Source organism: Carassius carassius, chromosome 48 (assembly GCF_963082965.1).
Source record: "Carassius carassius chromosome 48, fCarCar2.1, whole genome shotgun sequence".
Classification (NCBI taxonomy): domain Eukaryota; kingdom Metazoa; phylum Chordata; class Actinopteri; order Cypriniformes; family Cyprinidae; genus Carassius; species Carassius carassius.
In genome coordinates this window covers 23,603,987-23,624,535 of record NC_081802.1, presented here as the reverse complement: position 1 = coordinate 23,624,535, position 20,549 = coordinate 23,603,987, and the positions used below count along the sequence as shown (strand labels likewise).

At 39.1% G+C, this 20,549-nt stretch overlaps 1 protein-coding gene and 1 long non-coding RNA gene across 2 annotated transcripts; both read left to right on the top strand.

Moving 5' to 3' along the window:
• Window positions 1-633: 633 nt before the first annotated feature.
• On the top strand, window positions 634-9,621 carry LOC132131232 (uncharacterized). Its single transcript, XR_009428857.1, has 3 exons — window positions 634-804; window positions 2,525-2,601; window positions 9,509-9,621. It is a non-coding gene; the product is annotated as an uncharacterized LOC132131232 (long non-coding RNA).
• A 127-nt stretch (window positions 9,622-9,748) lies between these two features.
• On the top strand, window positions 9,749-12,388 carry LOC132131318 (growth hormone receptor-like). Its single transcript, XM_059543343.1, has 6 exons — window positions 9,749-9,932; window positions 10,393-10,571; window positions 10,672-10,825; window positions 10,911-10,998; window positions 11,097-11,166; window positions 11,355-12,388. The coding sequence occupies exons 1-6, from the start codon at window positions 9,749-9,751 to the stop codon at window positions 11,946-11,948; spliced, it is 1,269 nt and encodes a 422-aa protein (XP_059399326.1). The 3' UTR covers window positions 11,949-12,388.
• Window positions 12,389-20,549: the final 8,161 nt, after the last annotated feature.

Here is a 20,549-nt window from a genome sequence, read left to right as displayed (position 1 = left end):
GCTGGTTTACGCTGGTCTTTAGCTGGTCCGAGCACACACAGGTGGGCTGAGTTAGTGTTAATAGCCTTTGCCATCAAGGTGGGTTTTTTGAGCTTAGTTTAAATAGACACTCTATAAAATGTATTAATGCTATTATTAGTGGCCAAGCTCCTAAGGTACATATGCCCCTATTGTAGTCATTGGTGTAAACATTGCACTCCTGTGTATTTAATCATTCATGTTGATTAATAATAAACACACAAGTGAACACTGGTCTGATTTCACATAAAAATGGCTCTGTTCTGTGAGATTTTTCAGATAAATCCTGCTGCGTTTGCAGTGATGGTTGCTGTTTTTCTCTCTATTCAGCTTCTGTCAGGACAAACATTCCAGCATAAATAAGCTTTAATTGTATGAACATCATCATGCGACTAAAACAAACCCAATACATACAGATGTGCAGTGAGTTTGTGTAGTATGCAGTTATTGATTTGAGCTTCCTGCACTGTGTCGTGTGGGAGTGAATCTGGTCTGACAGGTTTTAGTCTCGTTCCCAGGGACCTGCTGAGTTTCTAGATCTCTCCGCTGTGTGTTTGTAAGTTGTTGTCATATGATCTGCTGTATCAGGATTACTCCATTATCTCCCCTGTAAGCTCATCTTCATGAACACAAGAGCAGGTGTGTACCTTTGTGAGTGTGGAGAGAGAAGTGTTGGGTTCATCAAGGTAGAGGCGTTCAGCTGTTAAAGTGGCGAGAGGTATGAGAACTGAACATGGACTCTGTCTGAAGCGCTTTCTATCGGACTCAATCCTGCTGATCTAACAGGTCCGTTCAGCTTCTTTTCTGCATTTCTCCTGCTCTGGCTTGCTTTCTAATCTAGTGTTTTAATAAACCTGGCAAATATAGCTGGCTCTGTGACAGATAGCTTGTGCTCTTTCATTATAAATGTGCTGAAGTATGTTAAAATTAACATGTCTGTAACTGTCATGGATCCCATTTGGACATAAAACACCCCATCTATCTTTGAGATGACAGATCTTTCATATCATGTGTTAATATGGCTGAAGGATGTCATCCAGTTGGAGGTTTTTTGTGACATATATAACACATATAAGAGAATAAGATAAGACTGTTTCAATAAGACCTGAATCATAGAGAGACAACAGATATTGACTAAGACTGCTCTTTAAGTAAAACAGTAATTATTGGAATATTCTACAAAGCTTTTTTATATTGCTATTGAACACATTTTACTGGACTGCACAGTTTTATTAACTGATGTGTGTTTTAGAATTGATTCTTGTGTTTGTGTTAAAGGTATTCATTATGTATTTAGGAAGTTATTCAGACAGATTACAGCAATGAGAATGTGATGTAAAAAGTGTGTAACTATCATAACTATCAGGCTTCATTGTAATTATACTACATATATTTTGTAAATGAATTCATTGTGTGTGTGTGTGTGTGTGTGTGTGTGTGTGTGTGTGTGTGTGTGTGTGTGTGTGTGTGTGTGTGTGTTTGTGAGATTCCCGCTGTTGAGACTCTTAAGCTTCGTACCATCAGTGTTTTATCACTGTTTTTTTCACTGGAAGTGTTCTCACATGTCAAAAGTCAACCTCAGGTCACTTAACTACCAGAAAACAAAGCATTAACAGATGTTAGACTGCACCCCTTTAAAATAAATGTTGTTTGTAATGAACGGCTAATAATTAACTATAATAATTATAATAACTATAATCATTTTCGTTCTGTTATGAATGTCACTGCGAGCGCAGTGTTGGGCCGAGTTCAATGAACAGCGTTCTTAGAGGAAACAGATCCTGACTAGCATTAGCAATCCCATCATACCTCACAACAACACATATCACGCCAGAGCCGCAGTCACAACAGCATTAAAGATGCTTTTGTAACTCATGCATGTCATCACTCTGCTTTTGTGTAACACAGTTAGATCAAAGATTGGTGCTTCGAGGAAACGATGTGGAAGCTACAGTCACTGTGAATCATTTCCTGGGTTTCTCCAGTCGACATGATCTGATGTGATGGAGAGAGGCTTTAATGTTCATCATGTTTGTCTTTCATCATCATTATGTAATAACTCGCTTCACTTCTAATGTCAACTGTGTGTTATTTGTGTTTAGAGTTAACTAATAGTCATATATCGGTTCAGTGATTCTAGGCTGTTGTAGGTTTTCTGAGATCAAACCAGTCGTTGAAGTAAGGAATAACAGACTCTGAGTTATTAGAAAAATGAAGGTGGTGATGCAGCTGGGGTGTTGCCAGGCTTGTCCTGCATTTCTGTGGATGTTTTACCCTCCAGGTCTTGGAGACGGTCACGTGACTGAAAGCTGTGCATTCGAGTCCGTGTGACATAATGAGGGTTCAAGTATTTCCAGTTCCTATCAGCCTTTGTCAACAGATCTCAGTGTTTTTAAAGATGTGTAGCTCTGAAGTTCTGCATGATGTGGGATTTATTGTTACACCTGTGTGTGTGTGTACTGTCAGCTCATGCAGTGAAGTGTAGCAGTGCTGTTTTGTGTTGCAGACGCGTGATGCTGTGCTTTCTGCTCCTGGAGCTTCACTGGATGACCGTCACTGAAGCGCTGCAGTCGTCCAAGGAAGGTGAGTGAAGACCTCGTCACGGATCACAGAACAAACCAAACGAAAGGGAGGTGTGTGCTGGAGGAGGAGGAGTCATTGGTGATTGGGCTGTGGTTTGCAGAACTCTTCACACTGGATGAGAAGCATTATAACACAGAATAATTGGACCAAATCCTTATTGATGCACTACAAAACGTCTGATAGATTGTACATTTTACACACTAGTCTACATCTGAATATTAGAAACAGAACTGATAGCATTGATTAGATGGCTTTGAATAATTGATTTTTACAATAGAGATCTGACGATTGTGAAAACAAAACATCAGACAACCAAACAAAATAATCTTGTCTAATTTACTTGATGTCTACATTTTAACAAATGAGTCTATTTGAAAATATTTATTATTTTAAAAGAATTAATTATGGAAAAGAGTCACTTGAAATAAGAGAATGAAGATTGTTTCGTCCAGTGTTTTTAAACGAAGACATCACTGGCATAATGTACCATACACATCTCTTTATTTGAAACATAACATTTGTTCTAAAGGTCTGCTACTCTTTATCACAACATCAGAGTCTATATCCGGACTTTTATTCCAGTACTTTCATTATTATTTAGGCAAGGCAAGTTTATTTATATAGCACATTTCGTACACAATGGTAATTCAAAGTGCTTTACATAAAAGAAAGTAAAATAATCATGAAGAAAAAAAATAACAAAAATAAAACAAGCAATTTTAAAACTTTTACTTAAAATGAATTAAAAAACAGTTAGAAAATGATTTTACATAAAAAAACAGTGAAAATATAGTGCAATCAGTTCGGACATTGCACAGTGCTCATTCAGTAAATGCACAGCTAAACAGATGAGTTTTAAGTCTAGATTTAAATGCGACTAGTGTTTTAGCACATCTGATCTCTTCTGGAAGCTGATTCCAGCTGCGGGCGGCATAGTAACTAAAGGAGGACTCCCCTTGTTTTGTGTGAACCCTTGGTATTTCTAACTGACTCGATCCTAATGATCTGAGTGCTCTGTTAGGTTTATATTCAGTGAACATATCTGAAATATATTTCGTCCTAGGTCATTTAGTGACTTATATACGAGTAAAAGTACTTTAAAATCAATCCTAAATGTAACTGGAAGCCAGTGTAAGGACCTGAGGACTGGTGTGATATGCTCAGATTTTCTGGTTCTAGTCAGAATCCTGGCAGCAGCGTTCTGGATGAGCTGCAACTGTCTTATGGTGTTTTTGGGAAGGCCGGTGAGGAGCCCATTACAATAGTCCACCCTGCTGGTGATGAAGGCATGAACAAGTTTCTCCAAGTCTTGGCTGGAAACAAAAGATCTAATTCTTGCAATGTTTTTTAAATGATAGTATGCTGATTTAGTTACTGCTTTGACATGACTACTGAAACTAAGGTCTGTCTCCAGAATCACACCAAGATTCCTGACTTGATTTTTAGTTGTTTGACCCCTAGAGTTAAGGTATGCATTCACCTTGAACACTTCATCTTTGTTTCCAAATGCAATGACTTCAGTTTTTTCCTTGTTTAACTGAAGAAAGTTCTGGCACATCCAACTATTAATTTCATTAATGCATTGGCAGAGGGAGTCAATTGGGCTGTAGTCATTTGGAGATAAGGCTAGGTAAATCTGGGTATCATCAGCATAGCTGTGAAAGGCAATTTGGTTCTTTCTCATTATTTGACTTAGTGGAAGCATATACAGGTTAAACAAGAGCGGTGCAAGAATTGACCCTTGTGGGACACCACATGTCATGGACGTCCACTTAGACTTATGCTCTCCTAGACTCACATAATAGCCTCTCCCTTCTAAGTATGACCTGAACCATTTGAGTATCATCCCAGAAAGCCCGACCCAGTTTCCCAGTCTCTCTAGTAGTATGTTATGATCGACAGTGTCAAACACAGCACTGAGATCTAGCAATACCAGCACCGATATTTTGCCAGAGTCACAATTTAAGCGAACATCATTTATTATCTTAATGAGTGCTGTCTCTGTGCTGTGATGCGGTTGTGTGTCAAGATAGCAGGTTGATGATTTTAGGTGCTGCACTATGTCTTTCAGAATTTTGCTGTCAATTGTTTCAAAAATTTAATGTTTACAACTTATAAATATACTGTTTGTGAAGCTGTTAAATATTCAAATGTGATTTGAAATGTTTATATATCAGAATTATCATCATTTAGGAATAAGATCGCGTGTGTTTGAATCGAGATCATGATCTTTTGACTCTGAATCATGAATACATATGAGCTTATATGAGGCTTCTGCCATCCATGGACAACACATCCTAAGAGTGAGAGAAACATCAAGACCTGCTTTATGTCCGAATCTCTTTTATTATTAATCACGTTTAATATAAAAACAGACGAGTTAGAAAAGTGCATCTTATGTGGGGACACAAGGGAAAAATCTGGTCACTCTTTCTTTTAAAATCTAATTCACGCTATTAACAAACCATTAACTACGAGCTTTTCCTCAATAAACTCCTAATTTGCTGCTTATTAGAAACTCCTGATTTCAATTCCAACATCATATTTACATACCGACCAACGAAATATATCAAGTGCAATGCAAATTAGTGTAGTTGCAAATAAAGGAATAAAGAAGCCAGAGTACGTTGAAAAGAACTGGAGGCCTGAAGGTTTGCTAGAAGTTTTGGTTGCACTTTATTTTACAGTACATGTACTAACATGTACTTATAGTGTACTTACAGTGTATTTAGCTAAGAAAATTCTGGTAATACAAGGTAACTACATGGGGTAGGGTTAGGTTAAGGGGTAGGTTCAGGGTTAGTACCTAGTTATTACATAGTTATTGTAATTACTATAGAGCTGGTATTGCGTTTGTAAATCCTGACTGTACGATTTTAACACCAAAAACATCTGTTAGTGAAACTGGCCTTTGAAACTTTCAAAAAATATAGAGTACCTAGTTAAATGTAACTGAATTATGTAATTTAATTATAATATAAATGTAACTGTAATCTGCTACAGGCACTGAGAAAAAATGTGTAATTAAAGTGACTTGTGAAATGTTAATGGTTATAGGATTACATCTGAATATTTTCACACACACATACAGATATGATTGATTCCTTTCATAAATCTGATTGATTGCTCTAAAGTTTTTCAGGAGTTTAGGACACAGAGTAGCACACTTTTATTCCATATTTGGGTTTATGTATATGCTTTATTTTTCCCGTCATAGCTATCTAAAGAATTGATTTCTAAAACAGTATCATAGCTATTAAAGCTTATCTTTTTATTTTAAATCTGTATTTAACCTCAGAACGATCTCAAATTAAAGTGTCGCTAAAGTCTGATTTTGTGGCGGCTGTGCTTTAAATGAATTAATTTAATCTTAATTCAAGAGATGAACCCTGCCTGCTTTAAATGTTTCAGGGTAATTCACAGTTATTTATTTTATTCACAATTAGTTAGAAATTTTAATTTAGAAAAGTAAATCAAAAGCAATCAAATTAAATTATTTACATAAATACACTATTGACTATATTGTATATCTGTTAAATTTCCAAAGTAACCTTCCCCACACTGTTCAAAACGATCTGTTTGTGCCTTTGTGTGAAAGAAAGGGCTAGTAGTTCTGATCATATTTCATCAGGCCTGATCCGCTCTGGTTTTCAGCTTTCCTCAGGTTTATCTTTCATGAGTGACGTCAACATATGATGACAGACTGATGTAAGTAAATAAAGCACTTAGTAAACACTAAACCATCAGATCAGAGTCCTTAACTCACCCGCTAAAGCATGTCTATAGCACATTGAGAGAGTGTGTGTGTGTGTTGAGAGATGTAAATAAGTAAATACAGGGTTTGTGCAGATTTTATGAAGGAAAAGTTAAGACATTTTAATTTGAAGACTTTTTGAAGACCAAGTAATGGGCGTTTGAGGAATAAATTGAATATACCACAAGATAAAATGGCTCTAAATGTAAATGTATTAGTTAATAGTGAGAGTATGCCTATTACTAGCATATTTTCTGTTTATTAGTTCTTGTAAAGCTCATATTAATGCCTCATTCTGCATGTCCATATTCTACATCCCTTAAACCTACCCCATATCTAAACATAACTACTATCTTACTAACTCTTAGTATGCAGCTTGTCTTTGCATCATGTATTAAATGTTTTTATATTGACTTTTTAATGTGAAAACGGACCGTGAGTATATCTGAGATCTCAAATCGCCGGTTTGAGCTTCTCAGATGATTTTTAGCTGCTCATTGCTGTGTTGATTCCTCTGTCACAGCGCTCTCTCTGTGTCTGTGTTTGTAGGAGTGTGTAGCTGCTAGCATGAGCGCACATGTCATAATCTCACACTGAAGACACTAATGGAGCGTTTTGTGTTTAATGTTTTGCTGTCAGCAACTAAACTTGTAGCTAAATAAGTCAGTATGATCTGATTAGCACATTTAATTCAGCAGGTCAGAACAGTATAACTGTGAATCAAATGAACATAGTAGTGTAAATCTATCAGGATTCTTGAATGTGACTAAGCTAACTATTCTGATGGTATTTCAATATATGATTTACAATTTACAGTATGTCATTGCGGTATTAATGTAGAAATGTAGCAAAATTGCTGTCATATTCAGTTTTGCTAGGTTTCGAACTTAAAGGGATAGTTCACCCAAACATGAAAATTAGCCCATGATTTACTCATCCTCAAGCTGACTTCTTTCAGATGAATCCAGTCAGAGTTCAGACAGGACCACTTTGGCAAGTTAATTGAGTTTATTAATCAATTTATCTTTGGCGGTATGGTTCCATATTGGGGTTCCTGCTCCCAAATTAATTGAACATACAAGAGCTTAAACATTAATCCCCAGTAACCATTAGCTTGGAAATACATGATAATTAAGACACTTACTAATGTTTTTAAAGCAAACAGTGGTAATGGTGTAGATGTGGCAGTGGGACGTCTATCCTGTAGACTGGTTATGAAGATGAGTGTCTCTCAGCAGTGAGGTCCATGCCAACACAGACTGGAAAGCCTTAGTGATCTGAAACGATGGCTGTTGATGTTCAGTAGTCCAGTAGAAATCTAATAAAGTGTATCCATCCATTATAAAAAGTGATGTGCCAGAATATGTCATCCGCTCGACCCATTTCTTACACAAGTGCATCGCTTCTCTTCACAAGGCATCCATTACACTTTTTATGATGGACTTCTGCACTTTATGGGATTCAAACTTTCAACCACCATACACTGCCATTATAAAGCTTGGAAGAGCCAGGACTTTATTTTAACTCTGATTGTATTTGTCTGAAAGAAGAAAGTCATATACATCTAGGATGGCTAAAGGGTGAGTAAATCATGGGCTTATCTTCATTTTTGGGTGAACTATCCCTTTAGGTTTAACTGTTGTTTAAAGAGTATGTAAACATGTTAACTGGCTGTAGGTACATATCATTTTGGCATTGTTTGTGTGACAAATTAATTGATGTCCTTTCAAAGCTGTAGTCATTCAAGGGATGTATTTTGTGCCAAAAGCAATGTTTCACAGCTTAGCTCACATAGACTGCTGTTGTAAATAAGTGACTTAAGTATTAATGCGTCCAAGCTGTTGTAAAAAACTGTAATTGAGCACAATAAGATGTTCTTCTTCATAACGTTTTATTATCTTCACGCTTGATATTGCGGTAAGAAATTACCACATCAACTCAAAGAGCTGGAAATATCATTGACAACATCTACATCAACACTTGAGATGTTTCGGCACCATTCTGGGTAGGGCTGTCACTTTTGTGAAAAAAATCATTTTCGATTTTTAAGACATAAGAGTTCATTGAATCGATTGTAAAATCGAGTTTCCTTTTTTAACATCAAATAACGGACGAACGTAAAGAGAGCGCTGGAAACACACAAGTCAGCCATATTTCTTATTTATTGGCATGAAGTTTCGTGCAGAATAACAAACAGCAACAGGAGTGCAACATGCTCGAAAAATATATCTGCAGAGGGGACGGCTGCCATAACAAAAGAAAAACATCACTGCAGGCTTCAACCCGGCTGCATTTATGAGTTAGGCAATTCATAAATCTCCAAGATTATTTTAAATAATGATTCAATCCATTTCAAACAACTGTTCAAAAAGAAGACGTGCTCCGATCGCACTGACGTCCCAGGGACACTCAGGTACAGCTGCTCAAGGTGGGGGTATTACTGCCAATTTTCCACCACAAAAGCCGGCCGCTGTCAGCTTGCAATGGTCCTTTTCATAACTCAGAATCTCTCTCTAGAGGTGCGAATGAGGCGAATTCGTGTCTACCGCGCCGCGAGACCTCCAGACGCGTGTAAACGCGTCTTTACATTGACTTAACATTGAAATCATTTGCGCCAGACGCTCTATTCGCGTTTGGTGTGAACACAGCATAAGAGGTCGCTTTCAACATCACTGGGTCTTACAGGCGCGTAAAATTGCTGGTATCATCTATATTTTTTAATTGGTTAGTTCTTTTAAAATTAATAGTGCAATCGATTTTCGAAACTAAAAGTGACAGCCCTAATTCTGGGGAGCGATTCCCAAAAGCATCGTTAGCCAACTATGGTCACAAGTACCGTTGTTACCATCATGGTTCAACGATTCTGTGTTTCCCAAAAATATTGCTTAAATGAACATTAGCAAACAGTGTCACAACCTTACATAGCTACTACAGCTCTGGACCTGAGGTTAGAAGCACAGTTTCTTATTAATAAGGGCATATGGGCTTAAATAAATTATGCTCTTGGGCACAATAAGCAAGCTAACATACAGTAAAACCTATACATTCTGCGTTCATTCTGACTCCACCGTAGTTGCTTCATGTAATTTGTCTCTGCTATGCTGCAATAGATGTCTTCTCTGAGATCTTCAGTCTTTGTTTGTTCCATCGCAGATGGCAAAAGGCCGTATATTTACTGCTGCCGCTCGCCCAACATGGAGATCTTCACCTGCTGGTGGCATCCGATCGCTAATCAGGACAACGTCACCTACACGCTCCTGTACACCATGGGGTGAGATTTCACACTGTGCCTTTAATACATCTGTGTAACATTCATTCGCTCTGATTTATCATCATTTTCACCAGATTAGTGTTTGTTATGTAGCATGTAGCTGTGAATAGTGAACAGACGTCATGTCTCCTCGCAGTGAGCGTGCTCGTCAGGAGTGTCCTGATTACGTGAGCGGCGGCATCAACAGCTGCTTCTTCGATGCCAAACACACTCAGGTCTGGGAGATGTACTGCATGAACGTGACGGCACACACGCACACGGGGCCCATCACCTCTAAGAAACACTGCCTGGACGTGGTCGAGATAGGTGATGCTTTACACTAAATATTACACATGCTCTAAAACATCAGGATATGATGAAGCTGGCATCAGCTCTTGAAAAAGCTTCTCTAGCTTCATCCACTGAGCTCAGCTCAGACCTGCAGACTGTTCGCACTCAGCTCGATTTTTCTTATTCAACCATTCACACATACAGTTTAATATACGGTTATATACATTGATTATTCTGTAAAATAAAGTTTTTTTTTTATTGGCATTGATGTGAAGGATACTTCATAGCATATAACAAGCACTATGAGAGTTTTCATCAAACTACTGCTCTCTGTTCATACTGTCCAAATACTGACCCTACATTAGGCCTCTACATGGTTGTAAACGTTCAGGCTTTCACAGCTTAGTGTGTCTTTGTGAACTCTTCTGTTCTAGGTTTCTCCTGAGGTTTGCTCATCATCATGTTTGTTAATGAGTCTCGTGTTCTTTGTCCCCAGTGGAGACCGACCCACCCTTTAACTTGACATACATCATGCTGAACGAGAGCATCGGTGAAGTCGGCCGCAGTGTTTTAGTGTCCTGGCTGCATCCGATTGAGTCTCTGGTGCATGAGCAACTGATGATGCTGGTCTACGAGCTGCGCTACAGAAACCTCGCTCAGCCAGACAACTGGAGGGTACATACACACAGAGACTGCTTATCATGTCTCTATTTTCATGATAACTGTAGAAGAAACAGGAATGGAGACAAACAACTTGTCTTCTATTGGTCTGTAGGGAATGGAGCGTTTGCGCGAGCCACATGTGGAGTTTTTGGATCTGCCGGTGGGAAGGTATGAGTTCAGTGTGCGCTGCCGCACCACCAGCAACAAACACTGGAGTGTATGGAGTGAGTCCATCATCGTCACCATCAACGGCAGAGCTCTGTCCGGTACTCACAAACACTTACACATATATCAACCCATCTGTCATGACTGATAGCTGCTGCTCTAAGTGTGTCTCTGTCTGTCTCTCAGATCAAATGTTGGCCTTGATCCTTGTGACCAGCATCGCCATCATGATCTTCATCATCTTCACTTTGGGGAACATCCCACGAGGCAAGAGGTCAGTGAAGTCTATGGAAGGTCCTTGTTTAGCTAAGTTCTGTGGGTTTTGTATCACTGTCTCATGGATTTTTTTTACTGGTTGTGTTCTTCCAGCAGGATTAAATCATTCTTCCTGCCAGCGATTCCCAAACCGCGCATCCCAGGACTTGAACCCGCTCTGCTGAAGGTCAAAGAGTACCGTCACACATCACACACCAGCTCAGAGTTACACTGTTTGAGTTATTATTAGTGTTCAGATCAGAACATAGCTTAGCGACTGCATAGCAACGTTATGACAACTAGCACAACAATGTTGAATGATTTACTTTGAACTTAATTTGAAGCTTCAGCTTCTGCTCTTTCTTGTCACAACAGAAGGGGAAGATTGATGAGATCGATCAGCATTTCTCAATTTTTCACGGCTATAGGTCTCCACAGTACTGCATGGAGACATGTTCCCATGTGAGCGTGGACACGAGTCCGGCTGTGACACCCAGCAGCATCCAGTCTGACGGTATACAGGAGGATGTGCTGATCAGGACAATCACACCGTGTGTGTTGATTGGGCCAATCAAGCAGTACGTCACCTGCCCTGACGGACAACAGTCTGTTCAGACCAACTGCACTCCTGCACCTTACTGCCGCAGTCCCACCCCCTACTGTGAGGAAGACACGCCCCCTCCATACCCTGGGCCTGCCCACCCAGAGCTCACGTCTGTCCCAGGCATGAACTACAGCATGATCCTAAGCCCCGCCCCCACAACGCCGCCCACTCAGGACTTCTACACGTGTGTGAACGGTGTGACGCCCTCCGGCGCTCTGCATCTGGTGCCCTACCTGCCGCTCAACCAGAGAGCAGACGACGAAGCAGAAAAGAAGAGCCAGCTGCCAGCGCTACTGGAGAAGCAGAAGGAGGCGCTGTTGAGCACGATAGAGTCAAACCCGAGCAATGCTGGCATGCCTTCATAACCTCATTCATCAAATAGGAGCCGTAGAAGCATCTAATAACACACACACAAGCAGCGCATTAGCAGCAGTGCTGCGCGTGTTTTAGCGTTACGTCTTTCGCAGTGCTGCTCCTGCTCGAGTAAAGTGACAACGCAATAATATGGACTAAATTAACATGATTTTAATCTAATTCATTGAGTTTAGTTTGGAAAAAATTATAGATTTGATATGAATTATAGAAAGTTAAGTAAATTATTTAGCTACCAAATTTTAAGATTTTACAGGCAATTAATGATGTGTGAGAGAGATTTTCGTGTAGAGAGGATCAGATCACAGATTTGATGGACAGAACAAAATCTAAGGTCTGACTAGAAATGACTAAAAAGAGGAAAATATTTCTTTAATGGATAGATGGAAGAATAGAGAGAGAAAGGGTCACTGCTTAAGTCACACTCTGATCCTCAAATCTTGGCAGCGCGTTGCCGCGCGACTCTCCCGGACAATCGAAAATGGGCAAAAGGGCGGGAGTTGGTTGCTGAAGCCACACCCACCTAGCGCAACGGCTGTGAAAGCAGTTGCAATTCACCTGTCACTCAAGTGGCCACGCCCTTAATTATGCAGAACTTTAAGGCTTAATATAATTTAAACGGATGAGTTATAAAAACATTCACCCCCCTCACAATTGTCATGAAGGGCAAAATTAGCTATATAGACCAAAATCATTTTTTGCACCAGGCTGAAAACATGTTTTTTTTCTGCTGTAAAGTTGGGCATTTTAACATGGGGAGTCCATGGGATTGACTCTCTTTTGCAGCCGGGCCTCAAGCGGCCAGTCAATGAATTGCAGTTTTAGTCACTTCCTTATTGGCCTCACGAGAGAGAGTGGGAGGTTGCCGCTCGGTTTATAAGCAGGGCCTTTGACAAGCTGAACTCAGTAGTTTGCTTAGTAGTTCACGCTTGTTGAAAATGACAAACTCAGGAGTTTATGTTTAAAGCATAAGACACAAACCCCAATCAGTTTTAGTAGATTGAACTACTCTTATCTTCAACAACACTAAAAGTCGTTTTTTTGTACCTCGTTTGAGTTTTTTGTAATGTTTGAGTGGCAGTTTAATTTATGCATTTATAAATGTGTATTTTGACTGTGTAATGTTTATTGCTGGAATGTAAACTCAGATGAAACAGGGTTTTAATAATGTTGGATACGTTCACAATACATGACTCTGTTTTGTACTGTATTCATAAAGAAAAGATATTAAAGGTCAAAAATGTCTGTTTCATTTTATGTGTTTGTTCTTGGCTATGTAGAAGTATCTTACAACAGTGTCACAAAGAGAAAGAGATAATGTTACTGTAACTTGAACGAGTGTGTGTAAGTGTGCACTGTTTTTCTTTGTGTGCCTTACAGAGACTGAAGCACTGTTATTTGTTCAACACTGTTTCTCAGACTCATTTCAGTGTCAGATCATGTTTCAGAAACAATGCTTCTTGTTATCCTGAGGGATTATTTGTCTTTGGGGTGCATTGTCATTGATATGGAGGGAACGAGATGAGAGGCATGGGGATCCATCTGAAAAGCTTTATTCAAAGACATGGTCAACACAGGCAAGGGTCAGACAATGGAAAACAGGTACATTGAGGGCAAGACCAAAGAGTAGTCAGGTAAACAGGCATGTGTCGATACAAAGGGCAAGCCAAACAGATAATCCACAGACAATAGTCCAGGCGAGGTACAAACTAAGTCTGAGAAGGCAATACAAAGGGTAATCTGGGGCAGGTAGTAAACAGACAAAACGAGGAGACTAAAATACAAAGCCAGGGTAAACAGGCTAGATAAAGGCAAGGCAAAGAACAAGACTAGGAACTAGGCAAAACTCGGAATGACTCCATAACATTGCTATCACTGACACAGTGATACACGCAAACAATACTCATCCCTGAACCGTGGTTAGAGCCTGGTATTAAAGGTGTGTGTGACTGGCTGCAGGTGAGGGTGTAATCAGTGCAATGGAACATGGGAAATGTAGTCCAGGATGATGTGAAACAGTCTGTGTAGCGTGAGCGTCAATATAATAGGAAGGCGAGCTCTGGTGGCGAGCAGATGGAAGACCACATAACTTGTGCAGGTTAAAACGTTCATGTTCTACCTGCAGATCAATTATAGAAACACATCAGAGAGGTTCTGATATATTTAAAAGAGGTTTATAGAGTAGTAAAGGTGTCAGCTTTCAAAGAAATGCAGTATGTATTCTAACTACAACATGTTTTTCTGTAAGAGTTTGCTTCTCATATAAATTTTGCCATCTGTGGGATAACCATATTCCCATGTGGTCAAATTAAGTGAAACTAAAAATGTGGAGGTTTTCTGTGGTGTGAGTGCCTGCAAATACATTTTCAATCCATTAGTGAAACATTTGACTGATCCTCACTAGTTAGAAAGGCTCATAAATCAGCCAAAAAATGTTGTTGATGTGAATCCAGTGTTCTGCACGTTTGTATGATCGGTAGGTTTAGGGGTTGGTTAGCTTACAGAAAATATCATTAACCTGGTAGAACATCAACGGACGTCTATATATGTCACAATGATTGATTTGGTTTATGTGGACACAAACCTGTATGATGACATGGGTATGTCAGGCGCGACAATGTGAAGGTGGTTTATGAGGACATTTCCTGTGTCCCTCTATTTTAAATGGCTTGAACACGTACCAAATGTAGTTATTTTTTAAATATCTAAAAATGCATTAAGTTTTGTGTAAGGGGTAGGGTTAGTATAGGCGGATAGAACAGTATAAGAACTATTATGCCTATGGAAAGTCCCTTTAATTAGTTTGAACTCACGTACTGCTCAAACAGGATGTGTGTGCTTTCAGCAAATCGTCAGGCTTCGGCTCCGGTTAGACTGGAATAAGGTCACCTTGTGGGTTATGCAGGCATTTGAGGGAACGTTGCACTTTATAGTCAAGAAGGGAAATATTCTTTATGCTTGAATATAATGAAGCATAAAAAGCAAATAAATAATAAATAGTAAGCCATACATAAAATAAATCAATAGAAAGAAGAATGTTAGGGCGTGGTGGAAATAACTAATGAGCCAATAAGTGCTCCTCTGCTGCCATCTACTGGTTACAGTAGTCATTTCCAGTCTTTTTTTGAGGACATCACATTATTTATTTTTTTAGAAGTGCTCCAATTTTTCCATTTTTAAATATGTCATCTTTAAATCTGCAAAGTGTGCAATAAATAAAGTCGTCTCCTAAAGACAGAAAAACAAGGAATTTGAATCCCACTTTATGCAAATGTGTTATTCATTTGCATAACTCCTATACCATGTCAGGATAGCAGGCATTCAAGCAAGGGTTGTACAGTGCACATATGAAGTCATGTGACAAACTGTTCCGTTTCCCTCTAAAACCTTCAGAAGGTTCTGGAAGGAATGTTATTTGCCTCACACAAGGCCTTTGTCTTTGAATATAACTCTGTAGCACGCTGAGCTGTGCGTTGTTGTTCAAGAGAGTGTGACTGTAGTGGACTGCTTTTTTGTATTGAACTTCATGTCCCAGATCTACGGTCTCCCTCTACAGGGATTTGTGGAGGCCATCAGTGATGGATAGAAGTCTATGAACCATCAGCAGCATGTAGACAGTGTTAAAGTCTGGACCTGAGACTTACAGCCATTGGTGTTGAAATGTTGACGTGGTAGAGGCAGAAGGGGTGATCTGGATCTAAATAGGGCTGGAAATAGCGATGACAGTGGTGGCTTAATTTATTTGAGAAATTAAGAAATGTATCAGGACTGGACCAAACAACTAGTAAATAATTTAGTACTTTCTCCTGTTTTATTGTTGGGTTTCTCTTTTCTGATCAATTGGAATGAGGATAAAAATAAAATAAAAAAAAACTTCCAAATTCAAACATCAATTCAATATCTATTATTTCCTTAATATGATGAAATTCAAGTTAGCTGCCCCGATGGCGTCATCATTTGCAAATTAGATGAATATATTTACACCCCACATAAACTTTCGGTCATGCCCAACATTTTTCTAATTTAAAGTAGATCTCTATCTTTAAGCCCTTAGTCACAAGCTTTTGAAATCTTGATGTCAAAATACAGCATCTTTCCAAAAATCCTTGGCACCTAAAGGGTTAAATGCAATGAATATGTTTAGTGATTAAACTTTCCAATTGGGATTCTTCTTTACGATTAAGCAAAATTTAGTAGTTATGTTGTTCCAGATTAAGAATCATTTGAAGTCTTCCACCGTTGGCATCATCTCTTCTCAGGTGTTCATCTCAGATCTTCACAAGGGTTGGATTCAGACTGAAGCTTGTGCATATCCTTGTTACCTTGGGATGCAGGCCCTGTGGCAGAAACAGAGAAGTTGAAATGTGCCCATTAAAGAGGTGGTTGATTGCGATTCCACTTTTTTAATATTAGTGTCTAATGTTGCTGTTTGAGCATAAATAATATCTGCAAAGTTGCAGGAAGTTAAATGCATACGGAGATATCATCTTTTAAAATACTGGGAGTTTAATGCCTACAACAACATCGGGTAAGGGACTACAGCAAACTTCTTCCCAGGTCCGTAACGTCACAAACCCAGATAAACCCCGCCCCCAGAAACAGGCAACAAAAGGGCTGAGGCCATGTTTTAGAGAAGAGGAAGAGAAAACTGGGATGCACCTAAAAATCTGTTTATATATCTATTGCTATTCTGTCTCCTGATGATTCTAATGGATTCATAAGTTTCAAAAACAAAAATAAAGCAGCGGTTCTCAATCCTGTTCCTAGCCTCGCCCTGCTCTTCATCTCTCTCTCTTTCTCTCACTCATTCAGATCATCAGATCAGCTCAACAAACTGTTCCATTTATACACGTATTTTCACAAAGCAATGAGAAGCGTTATACATGGATATGCATATGGTTATTGTGCTGTATTAAATGGGTCATATGATGCTAAAAATACTATTATTTTGTGTATTTGTTGTAATGAAATGCGTTTATGTGGTTTAAGGTTCAAAAAACACATTATTTTCCACATATACATTATTGTTTCTCCAGCTTCTGAAATGCATAGATGTTTACAAGCCTTCTTGGTGCTCTGATTGGCCAGCTATCCAGTGCATTGTGATTGGCCAAATGTTTCAAGCATCTGAGGGAAATGTTACGCCCCTAAACATGTACTGTTATGGTGTGTCCCAGTCAGAACACTGTCATGATAGGACAAAAAAAATAAACCCATTACAAACAAGGCAGTTGTTGCATCCAGTGGGAACATAATTACTAATTATAATGACTTATACTGTGTTTTAACGGCCGGGGGATTCGACGAAGGAGCGGCCGGGGTTGCGGCAACCAAATGTGACGACCCAGGGCTGGACTCCACGTATTTCCTCAGCGACGAGCACGGATCAGCGCTAGGCATGACGAAGCAGATATTGTGCTCTTTTGGAAGACCAAACAAAGTAGTTTCACTTTCACAATGAAACACACAGCTTCTCCGCGAAATGGTGCCTGCGGTGAGAGAGAAGTTATGCCTTCTTTCTTTTCATGAACATTTGAGCGCCGTTTTGCAAATCTTCCCACATAGTGACGTAGACACGTGGGGCGTTTTAGAATGAGCAATTTTAGGGGAACATGGCAGAGTCTTAACTTCGATAAAGAATATCTCTTTGGATTTGAGACTTTAGTCTTTGCAACTATACAGATCTTCTTTATGCACCAAGAGCTTGTAACACTCCAAAGAGAAAGGAAACCTTGAAATCGCATCATATGACCCCTTTAAAGCTTTAATCAGAATAAAACTATATATTAAAAGCTAACAGAAGCAGTAGCATTTATAAACAACAGCGTATCTAAAAGTATGAGACAACATCAAACAAACATACCATTAAAAGCTGTGCTTGCACAGGTTCTGCACAATCCTGTTCATTAATATTCTCTGGATCTCAGTTGGGCTCAGATTGATAAGCAATATAGAGGACATCATTGTTTAAAATATACAACAGGAGCACATTCTGAGTTTGAGAGAGGCAGGGTGTTCAGATGCGCTCAAAGTGGTTTAGCCAATCACAACGCACTGAGCCAGCTGACCAATCTCAGCCTATCACATATTTCTGAGGGAGGGGCTTCATAATAACAGGAAATAAATTGAGACGTCTGTCAGAGAAGGGACAGATTGTGTGGAATAAAGGTAAATTATATGCAAAATAATATGTCATTAAAAAATGAAGCATGAACATGTTAGACTGCACCCCATAAACACAATCAAGCCTAGAAAAATCCTAGTAAACCACCTTTTTAATAAATTTCCCTTCCAAATGTGCATTCAGAAAAATAAATTTCCCAACTTACCTGCTGCAGTCAAGTTTTTGTTCTCATTAACAATGTTTTTCTCTTACTGATCATATTTCATACCTGTTGACATTTTTTTAAAATAAATTTTGATAACACATTCATTCTAATATTCAGAAAGATTTTTAATCTACTGACTGACCTCATGTAAATCACAGCTTAGAGCCAATGAGTCTGCATCCAACTGTGCCACTGACACCTTTAAGAGCCTGTCTGAGCATCACCAGGAACACCTCTACATTCCTAGCTCGGACTCATAAGCTTCAAAGAGATCTTAATCAGTCAATGGCCCAAGCATGCAGAGGAAAAGACCTCACCATGCCACTCACACACCCACACACACCCACACACACTCAGACCTTCTTGCATTTAACTTGGAATGTAAGCCATTACAAATGTATACAATATATTCCTGTGTGTTTGTATGTTTCCCAGCTCATATTAGCATAGTTGTGATTAGTCATGTTAGTTGACCTTATGATTCTATCTTTCTTGGTACCTAATTAAACCTCTCAGTTTGCCTTAGCTAAATATCTCTTCTATGTGAGCCTAAAATGCTTCATACTATTTGTACCATAGTTTGGGTTACCAGATAACCAGTTCATCACACCATTCATAATATGCAAATCAGGTGTCACTGAGACAAAGAAACACTTTCCCGCTGAAACTATATGCCTTGTTATTGGTCAATCCAACCAAAAGGGGTGTTACCGGGAAACCAGATAAAACCTCTTCCACACCCAAAAAGTGTGTTTCTCTTAACTTGCGGTTCCATGGAGACACCCATCACCTTGGAGACCTCGTGACTCCCCTTCAGGGGGAGGCCGATCTTCTGGCAGTTTTTAGCAACTTTGTTGATTCACTTCGAAGCAGTCAACCCATGGATGAAATCAGGGGCGCTGCCAGGACTTCTGGGACCCATGACAAAAAAATCTAATTGGGCCCCCTCTGCGCAGCTGTTGTCACCACATCTCTAGGACCTAACTGTCCCATCAAAAGCTTTACATAACTCTAATCAAAGGCTTGCAACTGTCTTGCTGCTTGTAGTTCAGTACTAGTACTAGCACGATATTTACTGCTGGTGATTTGTAAATGCAAATCTGCATACAGTATGCAGTTCACTATTTGATGCAAGATTAAAAGCCACCATAAAAATGTCCTTAAAGCAACACTATGTAAATTTTTTTACCTTAAAATAATGTTTCCAAAATCGTTTCAGTGGTTCATCAAGTTATAACAAAAAACACTTATGACTCCCTGGAATGATGCTAAGTCATTAACACAGTGGTAGCTAATTTATATGTAGTTTTCAAATTAAAATAATCATTAATTCTTCTCTCTTTAGACCAAATCAATTAAGATTATGAGAAATTTGAATCAAGGAATACATTTGGAAAATCTTGGATAAATTATGACAATTTTCATTTTTGGGTGAACTATCCATTTAACAGAAGTGAAAAAGGAGCAACTTATAAATATACATATACAGTAGGAGGACAAGCTAAATGGTCATTACCGCCGCGCATACCGCCCAAAAAGTGACGAATTTTGAACTGACTAATAATAAAATGACGGTTTGTAAACGAAGATGAAAGGACAAGTAAAACATCAATAGCATTATATTAAAACATTTTAACAGCCTTAAAAACCGTTATAAAATTTAAAGTAAGAGTTAATTTAATTAAATATATATATATATAAACAAACCAGAATAAAAATCTTAAATGTTCTTATCCGTGTGTGTGTTCCTGTCACGCAGTCTAGTCTCTGTTTCCCTGGGTGTCCACTAGTGGGCTCACTTCCCCTTAGGCACTTCACCATAGGCACTAGAATTCCACTAGTCTTGTCCGTTCATCACAGTAATTGCTCTCCTGCTAATTGCACCAGGTGCATTCACTTAATTGTCATTAGCCTCCCTATAATACCTGTCTTTCCATGTTGTCAGTATGGAGTCCTTACCTTTCGTGTTTCCAGTCTTCTCGTCCTCCGAGATTCTTGATCGCCTTCTCGTCCTCTGAGACCCCTCGTTTTCCGAGTTCCCTTTCCTGTCCCTTTTCTTTGTTTGTTTGTTTTGGACAGTCTTTTTGGTTTTGACCTTGTGTTTGACAACGATTTGGATTACCCCTAATAAAGAACATCTGCGATTGGATCTACTCTCTCCTGTGTCTCACTGAACACGATCGTCACAGAAGTACTCCATCTTTAAGATCCAACAGTATGTTTTTTGATACTTCCTCCCCAGCCACTGAGTGGGATAGAGGAAAT